The 17,951-nt window shown below is 38.6% G+C and overlaps 1 protein-coding gene across 3 annotated transcripts in view; it reads left to right on the top strand.

Moving 5' to 3' along the window:
* The window catches only part of CLIP4 (CAP-Gly domain containing linker protein family member 4), a 65,683-nt gene that overhangs the window by 30,987 nt on the left and 16,745 nt on the right, over window positions 1-17,951 (top strand). For all 3 annotated transcript variants that reach the window (XM_018055483.1, XM_005686853.3, XM_018055484.1), the window contains exons 10-13: window positions 7,133-7,222; window positions 8,236-8,379; window positions 11,780-11,914; window positions 15,247-15,370. In XM_018055483.1, coding sequence (XP_017910972.1) covers window positions 7,133-7,222; window positions 8,236-8,379; window positions 11,780-11,914; window positions 15,247-15,370 — 493 coding nt within the window. The remainder of the gene's footprint in view (window positions 1-7,132; window positions 7,223-8,235; window positions 8,380-11,779; window positions 11,915-15,246; window positions 15,371-17,951) is intronic.

The raw sequence follows: 17,951 nt of genomic DNA, 5'->3' as shown, positions 1-17,951 counted from the left end.
TAATTTACATGTTTCAGTGACATTCTCCCATATCATCCTGCCCTCTCTGTCTCCCACAGAGTCCAAAAGACTGTTCTATACATCTGTGTCTCTTTTGCTGTCTCGCATACAGGGTTATCGTTACCATCTTTCTAAATTCCATATATATGTGTTAGTATATTGTATTGGTGTTTTTCTTTCTGGCTTACTTCACTCTGTATAATCAGCTCCAGTTTCATCCACCTCATTAGAACTGATTCAAATGTATTCTTTTTAATGGCTGAGTAATACTCCATTGTGTATATGTACCACAGCTTTCTTATCCATTCGTCTGCTGATGGATATCTAGGTTGCTTCCATGTCCTGGCTATTATAAACAGTGCTGTAATGAACATTAGGGTACACGTGTCTCTTTCAATTCTGGTTTCCTCCGTGTGTATGCCCAGCAGTGGGATTGCTGGGTCATATGGTGGTTCTATTTCCAGATTTTTAAGGAATCGCCACACTGTTCTCCATAGTGGCTGTACTAGTTTGCATTCCCACCAACAGTGTAAGAAGGTTCCCTTTTCTCTACACCCTCTCCAGCATTTATTGCTTGTAGACTTTTGGATTGCAGCCATTCTGACTGGCGTGAAATGGTACCTTGTTGTGGTTTTGATTTGCATTTCTCTGATAATGAGTGATGTTGAGCATCTTTTCATGTGTTTGTTAGCCATCTGTATGTCTTCTTTGGAGAAATGTCTGTTTAGTTCTTTGGCCCACTTTTTGATTGGGTCATTTATTTTTCTGGAATTGAGCTGCATAAGTTGCTTGTATATTTTTGAGATCAATTCTTTGTCCATTGCTTCGTTTGCTATTATTTTCTCCCATTCTGAAGGCTGTCTTTTCACCTTGCTTATAGTTTCCTTTGTTGTGCAGAAGCTTTTAAATTTAATTAGGTCCCATTTGTTTATTTTTGCTTTTATTTCTAATATTCTGGGAGGTGGGTCATAGAGGATCCTGCTGTGATTTATGTTGGAGAGTGTTTTGCCTATGTTTTCGTCTAGGAGTTTTATAGTTTCTGGTCTTACATTTAGATCTTTAATCCATTTTGAGTTTGTTTTTGTGTATGATGTTAGAAAGTAATCTAGTTTCATTCTTTTACAAGTGGTTGACCAGTTTTCCCAGCACCACTTGTTAAAGAGATTGTCTTTTCTCCATTGTATATTCTTGCCTCCTTTGTCAAAGATAAGGTCCATGGGTTTATCTCTGGGCTTTCTATTTTGTTCCATTGATCTATATTTCTGTCTTTGTGCCAGTACCATACTGTCTTGATGACTGTGGCTTTGTAGTAGAGCCTGAAGTCAGGCAGGTTGATTCCTCCAGTTCCATTCTTTTTTCTCAAGATTGCTTTGGCTATTCGAGGTTTTTTGTATTTCTATACAAATTGTGAAATTATTTGTTCTAGTTCTCTGAAAAATACCGTTGGTAGCTTGATAGGGATTGCATTGAATCTATAGATTGCTTTGGCTAGTATACTCATTTTCACTATATTGATTCTTCTGATCCATGAAAACGGTATATTTCTCCATCTATTTGTGTCCTCTTTGATTTCTTTCACCAGTGTCTTATGGTTTTCTATATATAGGTCTTTAGTTTCTTTAGGTAGATATATTCCTAAGTATTTTATTCTTTTCATTGCAATGGTGAATGGAATTGTTTCCTTAATTTCTCTTTCTGTTTTCTCATTGTTAGTGTATAGGAATGCAAGGGATTTCTGTGTGTTGATTTTATATCCTGCAACTTTACTATATTCATTGATTAGCTCTAGTAATTTTCTGGTGGAGTCTTTAGGGTTTTCTATGTAGAGGATCATGTCATCTGCAAACAGTGAGTTTTACTTCTTTTCCAATCTGGATTCCTTTTATTTATTTTTCTGCTCTGATTGCTGTGGCCAGACTTCCAAAACTATGTTGAATAGTAGTGGTGAGAGTGGGCATTCTTGTCTTGTTTCTGACTTTAGGGGAAATGCTTTCAGTGTTTCACCATTGAGGATAGTGTTTGCTGTGGGTTTGTCATATGTAGCTTTTATTATGTTGAGGTATGTTCCTTCTATTCCTGCTTTCTGGAGGGTTTTTTTTTTATCATAAATAGATGTTGGATTTTGTCAAAGGCTTTCTCTGCATCTATTGAGATAATCATATGGTTTTTATTTTTCAGTTTGTTAATGTGTATTACACTGATTGATTTTGCAGATATTGAAGAATCCTTGCATCCCTGGGATAAAGCCCTCTTGATCATGATGTATGAGCTTTTTAATATGTTGTTCGATTCTGTTTGCTATAATTTTGTTAAGGATTTTTGCATCTATATTCATCAGTGATATTGGCCTGTAGTTTTGTGTTTGTTTTTTTTTTGTGGCATCTTTGTCAGGTTTTGGTCTTAGGGTGATGGTGGCCTCATAGAATGACTTTGGAAGTTTACCTTCTTCTGAAATTTTCTGCAAGAGTTTGAGTAGGATAGGTGTTAGCTCCTCTCTAAATTTTTGGTAGAATTCAGCTGTGAAGCCATCTGGTCCTGGGCTTTTGCTTGTTGAAAGATTTCTGATTACTGGCCTTTTTTATAAATCAAACTTCCATATAAACGTTAGAATAAGCTGTTCAGGTCAGTTCAGTCACTCAGTCATGTCCGACTCTTTGTGACCCCATGGATTGCAGCATACCAGGCCTCCCTGTCTATCACCAACTCCCGGAGTTTACTCAAACTCATGTCCATTGAGTCGGTGATGCCATCCAACCATCTCATCCTCTGTTGTCCCCTCCTCCTCCCACCTTCAATCTTTCCTGGCAACAGGATCTTTTCAGATGAGTCAGTTCTTTGCATCAGGTGGTGAAAGTATTGGAGTTTCAGCTTAAACATCAGTCCTTCCAATGAACACCCAGGACTGATCTCCTTTAGGATGGACTGGTTGGATCTCCTTGCTGTCCAAGGGACTCTCAAAAGTCTTCTCTGACACCACAGTTCAAAAGCATCGATTCTTCAGCTCTCAGCTTTCTTTATAGTCCAACTCTCACATCCATATAGGACTACTGAAAAAATCATAGCCTTGACTAGATGGACCTTTGTTGGCAAAGTAATGTCTCTATTTTTTAATATGCTGTCTAGGTTAATCACAACTTTCCTTCCAGGAAGTAAGCTTCTTTTCATTTCATGGCTGTAGTCACCATCTGCAGTGATTTTAGAGCCCCCAAAATAAAGTCAGCCACTGTTTCCACTGTTTATCCATCTATTTGCCATGAAGTGATGGGACCAGATGCCATGATCTTAGTTTTCTGAATGTTGAGCTTTTAGCCAACTTTTTCACTCTCCTCTTTCACTTTCATCAAGAGCCTCTTTAGTTCTTCACTTCCTGCCATAAGGGTGGTGTCATCTGCATATCTGAGGTTACTGATATTTCTCCAGGCAATTTTAATTCCAGCTTGTGCTTCATCCAGCCCAGCGTTTCTCATGATGTACTCTGCATATAAGTTAAATAAGCAGGGTGACAATATACAGCCTTGACATACTCCTTTTCCTATTTGGAACCAGTCTGTTGTTCCATGTCCAGCTCTAAATGTTGCTTCCTGACCTGCATACAGATTTCTCAAGAGGCAGGTCAGGTGGTCTGGTATTCCCATCTCTTTCGGAATTTTTCACAGTTTGTTGTGATCCACACAGTCAAAGACCTTGGCATAGTCAATAAAGCAGAAATAGATGTTTTTCTGGAACTCTCTTGCTTAATAGAATAAGCTGTTAAGTTTCTTTAAAGAAAAATCTGTTGGGAGAGGGGTAGGGCACTGGGAAAAAGGGAGTTAAGAGGCACAAAGTTGTAGTTAAAAAATAAGTCACGGGGATGTAGTGCATAGCATAAGGACAATGATGCTGTTACAACTCTGTGGTGACAGATGGTAACTAGACTTCTTGTGGCAACTGATTCATAATGTCATATATAGAAGTGTTGTACACCTGAAGATAATATATTATTTATATAGCTATATTTCAGTTAAAAAAATAAAAAGGAAAAATAAGTAAATAAGATGATAAATGTATCCCCAGGGTGAGAGAATATTAGTTTGCAACAACAAACTGGAATTATATCTCTAAAAAGTGCTTGTCCAAAAATCAAGAGTTATTTTGCCCCTCAACAGAAAATTATTTCCTAGGCAAATGAATTAAATTATGTTAATGCTATTTTTAGTGTCAAAAAATAAAAAATTATATATTGAAATTTTAATTGGTATTGCATTTAAGCCTAAAATCAATTTGAGAAATTACATTTATGATAGTCAGTCTTTTAATTATAAGCTTGGGATATCACTTCATTTAATTGGATCCTTAAAGAATATCTCAGTAAAATTTTATGATTTTCTGTATATTTTGCACTTGTTTTGTTAGGTCTATTCTTAGGTACTTTGTACTTTTTGATGCTCTGTAAATGGTATCCTTTTAACGTGAAGCCCAGTACACAGCAGGTATGGAAGAAAACCTCAAAGAGGAGCCCTCTATTTCTGGTCTGAGGAGCAGGAAAAGGAATCTCCTACTAGACAAAGTGGAGGAAATCCCTGTTTTCCTCTTCAATTGCTTTTTAAAAAATCTCTTTGGTTCTTTCACAGGGTAGTCCCTAAGCAATCCTGCATATTGTAATAGCAGCACAGGATGGCCAGGCACCTAAACCCCCAAGGGAGGGAACCCTTGCTTTTGGCCAGAGACACTGTGGTCCTGAGAACGTGGATGGAGTCCCCATTAGTTTTTTTTTTCTTGTTTTCTCGCTGCTTGGCTCTCAAGAGATTGTATGACAGAGCAGAGCAATGAAAGCCTAGGCATTCTATCCAGAATATCAGGAGGAGGGTCTTCTGGAGACCATGTGAGGAGGGAGCTCAAGAAAGTGTTTTCAGAATGGGGGGGGCTTACTGCCAAGCTGTGTGTACATGCATCTGACCACCGGCTTTGGTCTGCACAGACCTCCACTCGGATCTCAGGCTGCCTACTGGGTGGCACAACACACAAGCCAGATCAAAGAGGCTTTGGGAACCAAACTGACATTGGAACCACAGTCACAGAGGGTGGGTAGGAAATGCCAGCCTGAACCTACCTGCCTGCTGACTGTCCGGTGCCTGCGAAAACAGAGCAGAACAAAACAATCCACATTCTCCATAGAATTTTAAACAAGACCCAGAGTCCTATAAAATAATGTTTATAATATACAGGATACAATGAAAAGTTGTTCTAAATAGGAAAAACCGGGAAAATCTCGACAGCTCTGAAGGAAAAAGGCAATCAAAGATGCCAACCCTGAGAAGAACAATTATCAGGTAACTATTTCAAAGACTATGTTATAACCCTCTGAGAATTAAGGGTGAACCCTCTTGAGACAAATGGAAGATTTCAGCAGAGACATGAAGATAAAAGGAAGACCCAAATAATGCATGTGCACACACACACACACACGAGCACACACAGGAACACAAGTAGCACTGAGGTAATCTGAGCTTGGTGGATTGTAGCAATGTCAGTATCCTGGTTGTGATTTTATGCTATAGTTTTGTAAAATGTCACCTTTGGGGGAAACTGGGCAAAGTGTGTGAGACATTGCCCAATATTGTTTTTTCACAACTGCATGTGAATCTCCAGTTATCTCTAACAATTCAAATAAAAGGAAAGACTCAAATGGCTATTTTAGGACTGACAAATATAACTGAAAGTAAGAAATTTACTCTATGGGTTGCCTTCACAAAGTCTCTCTTCCCAACCCGTCCATCCAGGGTCTGTGGTTGTAGTTCTGGCCCTCACTCCTGGCCTCTGCTTCCTGTCTCTCCTCCTTTTGGTTCCTCCTAGACTTTGCTGTCCAGTTGACGTTATCCACTTGTGAGTGGTCACTTCAGCCCTCCTTTCCACAGCCCATCAGAGGCTTGTTCCTTACTGAAGAGCGCCAACCCTGTCACCCTCTAAGATTATAATGTGACCCATCCATCCGGTTTACTTCTGTGTCCCCCCAAAGTCCACTTCATTCCAGCCAAATCCACTTATTCTTCTCTGACCCTGTCTTTCTTTATTTTCTCTTTGTCTGTCCATAATGCCTACCCTAGTTCTTCCTGACCACACCTCCAGTACTCTCTGCAAGAAATCCGACCTGTCTCTCAAGACGCGTACTGGAATGTGATGTTCTTGATGAGGTGTTAATTTATCTTTACAGCAATGATTATCGTCTCCTCCCTCAATGCTAGGGCTTGTATCAAACATATCCTTGTATTTTGATTATTCATGTCTTTCTGCCATGCCAAATTGAAAAGGTCTTTCTTTAGGACTGAGACTATGGCTTGCTTTGTTTGTGATGCTCAGAGTGACAAGCTCAGTTCTCCACCCAAAATTCTTCATGAGCAAGTAGAATTGGAATGGATTCTAGATGGAATTCAAAACTGGATGTCATTCATTAGGTTTCTTATTTAAATGGTTTGGTTCTGTAGAATTAAAAGAGAAGTCTTAATAAAGTAGATTATTATTCACGAGCTTGTTCTTTTTTAAACTGCATTTTTTTTTTTTGGTGGGAGTTGAGTGTAGTGAGAGGTAGTCATTTTCAAATACCAGTGGCAGAGAGTACAGGGTTTCTTGATATCTGACTTCCACTTAAATGAAAAGCTTCTATAATGATTTGCAAATTTTTTTTTACCACAAATCCACTATCTGAATAGGCAGTCTGTCCCAATGAATTTGCCTGCACACACCAGTGAAATCATGAGTTGTGTGCGGATGTTAATAAGTATGCAGCTGTCACAGGCACGTTAAGTTTGTTTTACCTGCAAGCGCCAAGGCGTGTACTAAGTATCAGATGGTTAGATAGCTGTATTTTAAATGCTCTATATTATATAGAATTCCTAAGTGGATTTTAAAATAAGTTTAAAAGATAGTTTAGTGATATTTGGGGAAATTGATTGGGGTTTTCAGATGGGCTAGGAATACATTCTTTCCTTTCCCCTTAATGAAATACTGGCCCCTGATGTCTGTGAATTTATTATCCAGTGTGTTCTCAGAAGTAGAGATTTCAGTGAGGATTGTCTGTACTTTGAAAAGTGAATCCGTATATATGTTTAACATTAAAATTCTTTCTTGCTGAATGTGTTTTGTTTCTGTGTTCTAGGATTAATGACATCAAAAAAAGATAGTGCTTTAGAATCAACACTCTCATTGGCTCCTGGTGAAGAGTTGAAAACTGGAGCAGAGAAAGATGGTAATATAGTTTATAACTTCTGTTCTTAAAATTTAGTGTACTGATGGAACTTTAAAACAATATAGTGATATAGCTTATATGAGGCTAAATTTTAAAGTTTGTAAGGGAAGACTCGGTATAGTAAAAATTTATACTTGAAAATCCCCTAAACATCTCATAATAAAGTGCACACACATACACATATATATTTTTTGTATAAATTCCTGTGTTGTGATTCTTACATACATGTAGTGAATTATAGGACTAGATGCAGAGAATAAAGTGAAATTCCATAGTGTAGATGGCTTGATAGAATTATTTAAAGTTACCTTTACAATTTATACTTGAAAGTTGCTGAGAGTAAATGTTAAGCATTGTCACCACTCACACACACACAAAATGAACTATGTGAGGTGATGGATGTGAAAGTGTTATCTTGATCTTGTTAATCATTCCACTGTATCTTTTAATCATAATATTGTACACTTTATATGCAATTATATTTATCAATTATTACTCAATAAACTTGAACTAGATAAAAAATTAAGTTGTCTTTAGCTGTCAAATCACTGAATAGAGCATGAATAGAAAATTCAAAAGTATTCCTGCTTGCCTTCAGGTTAACTCAGAACATTTTAAATTAAGCTTTTGTTACCGTAAAAATAGATTAGTTGTGTTTTTTATACAAATAAGTTGTGATTCTACTAACTCATCTCAAGTGAGAGGTGAGAGACAGTGGTGATTAGAATAGGTAATTGGTCTAAATTGATTACATGACAACACTTTTCTATATAAGATTGTCATTATATGGTGTGGATCCTTTGGGTCCTTAAAATTGCTTGGGCTCTAAAATCTTGTGTGTATGAACTACAGTGTATTTTGATGGAATCAGGCATTTGACTCCACACTAAGATAATCCACAGTGGAAGAAGCTGGATGGAGAGTTTCTGAGGATTTACCTGGAAAAGCATCTAACTGGTTCACTGCTTGTTTGCCACCCTTTGATGTATTCCTTTCCTTTACCATCGTTTTAGTTCCCCTGGTTGGATCCATCAGCAGCTCCTCCTCTATATCTTCTCTGGAGCACAAGCAGAGCCTCTCCAAGAAACTGAATGCACGTGGCAATAACAAGAAGACAATGAGCAAAAGCCCTTCTCTCTCATCTAGAGCCAGTGCTGGTATCTATGGCTTTTTCAACCAGGCTTTCTTGGTGTTTTTTATCTTGGTTTGTTTGTAAGTAGATTTGCTCTTTTTAAATGTGTAGAAGGAACCCTTTACTTCACTCAGATTGAACTACTTGCCCCTTTCCTGTCCTTCTTCCAGCCCTCACTCCTCTCCTCTCTGTCAGCACACTATGGATCTCTCTGCCTTTCTCCTCACGCTCCTGCCATTTTCCCTTGTCTGGATTTCTTCTCTTCCCTGTGTATCTAAGGACTCCAGCCTCTGTAAGGTTCCTATTAGAACTTTATGACAGATCATCAGATACTTGGAAACTGTATGATCTCTTCTCTTTCTTTATGTATCTCTTTTATAATCTAAACCTAATATTAATAATTAACAGGTCAATATGCATTATTTATTATTTCATATCTATTAAAGGCATTTTGCATATCTTATTTCACTTAATTCTCAAAATGAATGAAATATCATGACCACCTTCACTTTATGAATGAGGAAACTGAGGTTTAGGGAGGTCAGGTATTGGTGCATGAGGGCAGTTTCTAAGTGCACACCTGGGCTGCACCCACCAGTCTGTCTGATGCTTCTCTGCTGTTGTTAAACTCCGCCTCTGTCTCAAGTACCTTCAGCTTTTCCTTGTGCTATAGGGTCCTTAGGACCCTCCCGGCTAGCTGGCAGAGAGCTGAAGCTCTGCCTTTTAGTACAAGTCCAGCCTGAGGCTGCTCATGCAGTTTTGGTGACCACACTGTATCATTGACTCAAATAGAGCCGGAAGCTAAGTTTCTTCAGTTTATGGCTCAACGTAGGGCTTTACATTTATTTTCATTTAATTTCATGGTAGAATTTTTATCCCTCTGAGTTTTGTTTTTTACATTTTGCATGTAGCTTTTCACACACTTTAGAGTTATCTTATTTAAAAAAGCATGCTTTCTCTATTTTCAGTCAAGTCACTGTTTAAAACTGTGTAGGAGAGGTTGACACTGATAACCTGTTTAGCTCGCTGTGAAGCCTGCATGATCCCATTCAATCCACATTTCTTCAGTTATGTGTAAGGATATAGAAAACACTTTTTCTTGTTGGAATCAACACATGAATACTGAATTTATTGCAGTTCACTTATTTGCCTATGGGCTTCCCGGTAGTTCAACTGGTAAAGAATCTGCCTGCAGTGCGGGAGACCTGGGTTTGATCCCTGGGTTGGGAAGATCCCCTGGAGGAGGGAAAGGCCATCCACACCAGTATTCTGATGAGGAGAATTCCATTTACTGTATGGAATTGGGGTCACAAAGAGTCGAACACTGCTGAGTGACTTTCACTTTCTTTCACTTTATATGCCTACATAGAAAGGAAATCAGGTCATTTTAACATAACTTGTTTTTAATAAGTCTCATTCAATAAGTCTAATTTAGTAAGTAATTAGTAATTACTAGATCCTTTTTCTAATACTTTTAATACTTGTGCTGAATCAGTATTTTATCGTGAAAAATCTTTAGGATAGGATTTTCTTAAAGATATTTTATTGTATGGGGAAAAAAACAAAAAAAGTCCTTGATAGTAACATTGAGGTAATAAATGTAAAAGTTCTCCAAAAGTGGAAAACCGGGAAATTTTGCTTGAATATCTTATTTTCTGAATAGATTCCCCTTCCCCTGAAACCAGTTTCTCTTTAATGCTGTGAGGAACAGAGGTGAGACAATGCAGTGATGGAGCAATCCTGTTTGTCTTCATTTTAACTACATTTTAAGGCCTTCTTCATTTGGAATTTAGGCTTTTGACAATGACTTGATTTTAAAATTTATGTATGGGTATGAAATTGTCTTTTTAACCCTTTATATAAAGTAGTAGTAGTGTGCCTTCTTATTTAACATTTTTTTCTTTTTATAAATTTGAGGGGTTTGTAAGTTTAAGTAATAGAGATGAAGAGAGTTATCAGTTAGAGTAAGAAAGAGGTCCTTTTAAAAAGGGAGGGAGAGAGAATAGGTCACATGTGAGAGAAAGTCCATATTCCAAACCCAAAAATATTTCCTTAAATTTTTTTCTAGATTGAGTGATTTGCATTTGGGGAGGCGTGGACTGCAGAGAGTGGACATTATTAGAAGTTAAGGACAAAAATATTAAAGAGAAAGAGGAGCAGAAAGAAGGGGCTGGGGGATGGGGAGGGTGGGCAGGAAGTCTGTGAACTCAGCCGGCTGTGTCCCACGTTGAACTCCTTGTCTTGATCCATTGTCTGTGGACAGAAGCCTGAGGGTTTCTGGCCACAGGTCTGGGTTTTAAGTCAGGTGTGCCACCTACTCCTGTGAACACCATGTCTCCATTAATTCCCGAGTTTGTGTCTTGTCTGTGATTATAATTCTCATGATAAGCACTTTGTAAACTGTGAAGTGCTTGGGAAATGTTAGATATTTTGAGAGCCTAGGACTTTTTAGTGTACAGTTGATCTAGACCTTCCTTCTCCCTGAATTTGTGTTCCTCAGTTGTTGCCATGTTTTTAGTTTCTCCCTGTTCACAGCCTGACTTGCCCTGTATCCAGTACCCTCATGGAGGGTTCCCTAGCCCTTCTCAGATGACAGCCATTCCAGTCTATTTTTTGGACTGATGGGAGAAGCCTCAGACGTCCACCTGTCCTCTGTTATAACTGAGCAGCTTTCTAGATAGTGTTGCTCTAGAATGTCTGATGTTCAGTAGTGGGCACTTCAGGGTTCAGGTTTGAATCAAGGTCTGAGGGGGAGGTTGATGTGTGCTTTTGTTTCTGATAAGGAAATCAGTTTGGGGGTAATTGGAGCCCTATAACAGTTCCACCTTTAAATTACGTTTGTGTATGTATCATTTACACCAAGTCCCACTGAACTATTATGATTCTCTATTCTATTTCCTAGAATAGAGATTGGTGGACTGCAGCCCATGGGCCAAATCCAGCCTACCACCTGCTTTTGTAAATAAAGTTTTCCTGGAACACACTGTGCTCATTTTGTCTCTGTCAGCTTTTGAGCTACAACAGCAAAGTTGAACAGCTGTGACAGAGTAGCATGGCTTGCAAAGCCTGAAGTATTTATTACATAGCCCTTTACAGAAAGGGTGTGCTGATCTCTGTTCTTGTAGAGAGTGCCCCCAGGAAGTCAGGATGAAGTTGATGCTTCACCAGGTGTCATGTGTAAGTTCCAAGAGCAATGATTGTCTCAGGAAACCCTTCAAATTTCATTTGAGTAGCTTTCCTTCACCTGTGAGAAACACAACTGTAGATACTGTGTGTAAGGAAGAAAGCAGCATATATTGAAACCTCCAACTAACTAGACTGGTTAGAATACATGGTAATCTTTTGCCTAATGTGGTTTTTGAGTTTCCCTTTGTTTTTTCTCTCTCTTCCTGTCCCACTCCTTTCCCCAACCAATCCCCACGCAGGTTTGAATTCCTCAGCAGCATCTGTAGCAAATAGTGGGCGCTGCGAAGGAGACCTCCGAATTGGAGACAGGGTGTTGGTGGCAGGCCAGAGAATTGGTGCCATTAAGTTCTTTGGGACAACAAGCTTTGCTCCAGGTAACTCACCTGTATAGTCTTTGCTCAACTTGAATTCTTTAGAACACAAAAGATTTATGAATTTACATGTAAATAAAACGTAGAATTCTTGATTAATAGTTCTTATGGATGGTTGCTCTGGCACAGAAAATACAAAATGTTGATTCAGATGCAGACTGTTTTCACTAAGGTTGATTATTTCTTACGAATTTTTCTTGCCAATTGTGTTTTAAATTGTCTAAAGTTAAAATCAGTTGTTACTCTCCAGTTTCACTCTCCCTGATTGCCAAGTGTGCTAAATAACAGAGAAAACATTTTAGGATTAGATTTGTGCTAAGCACAATCTTTGAAATGAGTGGATAATGAGTTCATTGCATATAGCTTTTAACAGAATGGCTTAGAGAGAAAAGCAAACAAAGAGATTCAAAGGGAGATGAAAAAGGTTTTGCACACCCTGGGACCTTAAAGATGCATGTTTGTGTATTTATATATTCATTCCAATCTAAACTTAATACTGCATTTCCAAAAGTGAAGATAATCTTTCTTTTGCATTTTTGGTGATTGTAATTTCAAATAGAAGCCAGTTGAATAAAACATTTGTATTTTTAAATAGCAGTATGCTGTGTTGACACATGGTGGCATTGCAGGATATTTTAGGAAAAGGTTACTGAGAACATTGATTTTTTAAAAAAAAAGTTTGTAGCCTTCTGTCAGGAACTCTGAAAAATCTGAGATTTTACCCTATTTGCAAGATAGATGACCACGGTTCCATCGATGGCAGCAGAAGGTCAGAGACAGAGAACCTCAGTGCTCTCATCAGTAGTGGTGGCTAGAGTGGCAACATTCTCTTCTCTTGGTTTCCTGGGCCCCAGTTCCCAGAGAGTAAGACAGGGAAGAGGGCCAGGCGACCCCTGTACACCCAGGAGTTTGTGCTACAGGAGAGGAGCCCCAAGCTTAAGCAGTCTGAACCTTTATAGAGGCAGTAAGTATACCTGTCCTCTTGCCAGGGGAGGCTGTCTCCATCTCCCAAGGCTGTCTTCTCTAGAAACATCTGTGGACACATGGTCAGCACCTCTCTCCATAAGACATGGACAGAGAATGGTCTCCTAGCACATTCTCGTTTCATTAGTACAATTTATAATTGCAGACCAGTTACTAATTGACTGGGGATGGGCTGTATGTTTTATAATTCATGTCCCTCGAAATAGTAGTAGTAACTGAGGTAGTAACTGAGGTAGTAACTGAGATTAGTTAGAATGTTCTTAATATGGTTCTTAGATAAAAACTTAGGAATCACAAAGGTAGTTTATTTTTCCACAGTCACCATGTCTTCCCAGTTTCCTTTCTCTGGTTTTATTAAACAAGGCTTAAATGGTTTGATTCATATGGATACAATTGTTTTTAGATTGACTTTTAAGTTTTGAACTCCTAGTAAAGAGCATTTAGGGCTTCCCAGGTGGTGTAATGGTAAATAATCTATCTGCCAATGCAGGAGATGCAAAAGACAGGCGTTAGATCCCTGGGTCAGGAAGATGCCCTGGAGTAGGAAATGGTAACCCACTCCATTATTCTGGCCTGGAAAATTCCATGTGTGGAGCCGGCGGGCTACAGTTTTCCATGGGGTTGCAAAAAGGTGGACATGACTGAGTGAGCACACACAGAACACTTAGAAATTTGAAAAGTAATAATCAGATGTTGGACATGAGTGTGAGCAAACTCCGGGAGATACTGGAGGACAGAGAAGCCTGGTGTGCTGCAGTCCATGAGGTGGCAAAGAACTGGACATGACTTAGCGACTGTCCAACAAAGAAACAGTATAAAAATTGGAGATTTTTTGTTAAAGTCCTTCTGCCCTGTCAAAAAGTAGTAGGATATATTTCTTGTGGTCTATAGAACTTTCTGTCTTTGAAAGAAAGGTGCTGGTTACATGGGGCGATGTCCATCCCTCACCACTGCCAGACAGTGTGTAAGTCACTCTAGTTAACACTTGCTGTAATACCTCCCTGCTGTGTGCTATATATTTTCAAGAGGTATGTAGCAGTGATATGGTGTATTAAAATGGGAAAATGTACAAATTATTTAGGAAAGCATCAAAGGCAGAAGGATATAAAACTTGGAAAATTGTAACTGTGGCACTCAGAAATAACAATGGCAACCAGAATAACCTGGTTTAATGACATTCAGAAACGCAATGCCCGGCATTAGTATGGCCAAGCAGTAGGTCTGTATATATCTCTCTGTACCTGTGCAGAGTAGGCTGTTTCGGTATAAAAGACTATCACATGCTTTATACTAGTCTTTCCAACTCAAACTCCAATATCGGGAATCAACTCAAGTGTCATCATTTTGAATATAAGAGGAAAAAAAAGTTAAAAACTTCTGGATTGTCATTTTAGAGGTTATATAATTGACTCTCTGCATTATTAATCTGAAGGAAACAATATTCCGTATTTTGTCACTTGTAGCAAATTTCTCAATATCCGTATCTTTATTTGATACTGATTCTGAGAGACCAAATACAATCACTATTGTATTCTCCTTTTAAATAAGAAATGAATGGACTGTCGGGTGTGTTTAACTAATCTGGAGGTACCTTCATCCAGAGCCATTACTCTAGGAGTCTGTGTCCATTTATTTAATATTTGCCACACTAAAAGCAACCTCACTGTTTTAATTTTACGCTCTCTGGAAAAGGAAATCCCATTACTCTCCTCAGAGTGCCCTTTTAAATACTTGAAAGCCTTTTAGAAAATTCTTCCTATTAGCTAACCTAAATCTTTTAGGTTAAAAATGATTTTTTTTTTCATCTTGGGCAGGGAAAAAATGAAAGAAAAAGAAGAGTCACCATGAAGTCTAGCCATTTTCCGTATTATTTTTGTCCCTCTTTAATTATTTAATAACTGTTTATGGTATTCTCATGTTGGGAGAGTAAAATGAAAAGACTGCATGTTCATTTTATGACTTATGCATCTCAGTATTATGCTACATTGTTCCCACCTCAAACAGACTGTATTACCAAGTGAAGGGCAGTTTCTTATTATAGCTTTTAGATATATTTTGGTCAAACACTACTTGCATAGTAGCTAATCCTTGCCAAATTTGTGTTTGTGCATTTTGTCTTCCTTAATGTACAACTCTGCAATTATGCTTGTGAAATGTTTTTCTGGTTCATTTCTGAAACTTTGAAATTTGTTTTATAATTTTATTGTTTGAAGGCTTAATGATCACAATGATCTTCCATCACTTTGGTCATGTGTGAGAATGTTAAACCATTTAGACTGTGGGTTTGCGTAATAACATAACAGTTCTGGATAAAGTACAGATGCTTTTAAAATCCAATATTCTTGTTCTAGGATATTGGTACGGGATAGAGCTTGAGAAACCCCATGGCAAGAATGATGGTTCTGTTGGAGGTGTGCAGTATTTTAGTTGCTCCCCAAGATATGGAATATTTGCTCCCCCATCCAGGGTTCAAAGGTGAGAAAAAAATGAAATTTACATTATTAACAAGAACTTTTTGTAATGCGCAGTGAGTTAGAGTCACTAATTCTGTATGAAAGATGTGCACTAACTACAGACCGTGTCTTCTTTCAAGGGGTTAACCAACCACCTTCTTCAGAGGGTAGGCACATGGTAAGCTAAATTTGCTTTGCTGAGGATTTGCAATTTTAAAAACCTCCTTTATTCCTCATTTGCAAACCCTGTGAGTATGTGTAGGCTATTAGGAGTGGTGTTTGCTGCTCAGAACAGTGAGAGGAGCAAGCTTAATCTGTCATGCAAACAAAAGTGAAAATGCTCTCTGATTGCTTCAGTCACATCCTAACTACATTAAATTTCCTGCCAGCAGGCACCCCATTCATTCTCCTACAAACCTAATGGAAGCAAAATGGCTTTTTCCTCTCATTTCTTTAGTTTTCAAAAATAGATAGGCAGTACATCTTTGGGGGGAAGTGAAGCTTCAAGTATTTATATATAATATACCTCCTCGGTGTTTCTTCTGAAGATAGTACACTTTTGCTCCAGCTCACTCTGGGTTTTAAAAAATAAGTTGAGCAGAAACAAGTCCTTATGAAATTCCAGGTACACTGTGTGAAATGACTTAATGTGCTGAAAGCAGTTGGCCTGATATCTTTAAATAGGCAGTAACACGTATGGTACCATCACATTCATGAGAATAGACCTGCCATCTCAACCTGGGAGTCCTGTCTCATCCCCTTCCAACTGGACTGTGTGACTGCCTCCTGGCAAATGTACCAGTTTCCATATCCATTTTCTTTCTCTCCCTTTTTTTTAAATTGAATAGTTACATATAATTTTTGTATTCTTTTCCTTCTTCTATGATATACTTGATATTATCCTTTTCTTGTTATTTATGATTTTATAACATTTAACTTGTAACGCTTTGCAGTTACAAGTTAACTGCAAAGAACTTGACGAAGTACCTTCAATTAAATGTTTTGTTTGATTCTAATAAGTATTTAGTTAGGTAAAGTAGAAAAGAATAACTGCCGATGGTCCCTGACTTACAGTGGTTCAGCTTACGATTTTTAGACTTTACGATGGTGTGAAAGTGGTAAGAATTCAGCAGGAACTGTACTTCAGGTTTTGAATTTTGATCTTTCCCTGGGCTAGCCGTACGCAGTATGATGCAGTCTCATGAGGCTGGGCAGGGCAGCAGCTGCAGCTCCCAGTCAGCCCCGTGATCATGAGGGTGAACAACCCAGGCACCTCCGACCCTTCTGTACCCACACAACCGTTCTGTTTCTCACTTTAAATACAGTATTCAATAACTTAAATGAGACATTCAACGCTTGATTGTAAAGTAGGCTTGGTGTTAGATGGTTTTGCCAAGCTGTAGACTCATGACAGTGTTCTGAGCATGTTTAAGGTTGACAAGGCTAGGCGATGATGTCCAGCCGGTTAGGTGTATCAGTTGCATTTTCAACTCAAGATGGGTTCGTCGGGACATAACCCTATTGTAAGTTGAGGAGGATCTCTACAAATATTTACTGAGTATTTAATGAGTGGTGGGCTCTGTACCATGTACTTCATCAATTTCCCCCAGACCTATGAGATATAAGGTATTACGATTATCCCTATTTTACAGGTAAAGAAAAGTTTCACCAGATACAGTAACTGCTAAAGTCATGTAGCTGGTGTAGGGGACGAAAAACTTGTCCCATACCATCTTACATTCACTAACTGGAGGCAACGGAGTCTGTGGATTAAGCTGACAACAGATAAACAGAAGAAAAGGCATAGCATTTATTAAATGTTAATTTTACATGCATGGGGGCATCACAGAAAGTGTGGAATGCCCAAAGGAATGGTGGCATTGGAGAATTTATAGACCATCTTAGTGGGGGAAGGGAAAAGGGGAGAACGGCCGCTTATGGGAGAGCAGATGATGTTAGGGAAGATCAGTGGGCCTTTAGGAAAGTGGATGGGGATGTGGTCATCTGTGACAGTGTCTGTCTGGGTGTGGTGTTAACTCCTCATCTCCTCTCCTGTGATGCAGGTCAATCTTCCATGCTTTATGAAATTCTGGGGAGGAGATTTATGACAGTGGAGTTCTTCTGTGGGAAGATCTGTTTTAGGCAGATAATGGGAGTTCAGAGAAAGCCTCTTTTTGTAACTGTTTATTCTCAAATGTCTTTAGCTCAAAATAATCCCTTGTGCTAGAGCAGCCTGTTTGGGGTAAGGTATTTTGATCTCCCACACTAGTTAATGGTGGAGCTGGACTCAGACTGGGTTTGTTACTTTGCTTTTTCCTAAGCCCTTGCTTTTAGATAGTTTGCAAGGGGGCTTTTGGTAGTTATCTTATAAATAAAGAAAAAGAGGCAGTAACTGATGGCACTTAGATGTGCTGGCACTATTTTAAGCGCTTTATATGTATTATTTACTCTTCTGTAGCGATCCTGTGTGTCAGGTACCATAACTATCCCTATTTCACAAGCAGGAAAATAAGGCACAGAGAGATTAAGTGAGGTGCACAATTGTGCCCAGGGCCCAAGTGAAGATCTGAGCCCAGAGAGTTTAGTGTAAGAATCTGTGCTCT

This window comes from Capra hircus, chromosome 11 (assembly GCF_001704415.2).
Source record: "Capra hircus breed San Clemente chromosome 11, ASM170441v1, whole genome shotgun sequence".
NCBI lineage: Eukaryota > Metazoa > Chordata > Mammalia > Artiodactyla > Bovidae > Capra > Capra hircus.
Note: the sequence above shows the minus strand (reverse complement) of the source record. Positions and strands in the feature narration are given on the sequence as shown.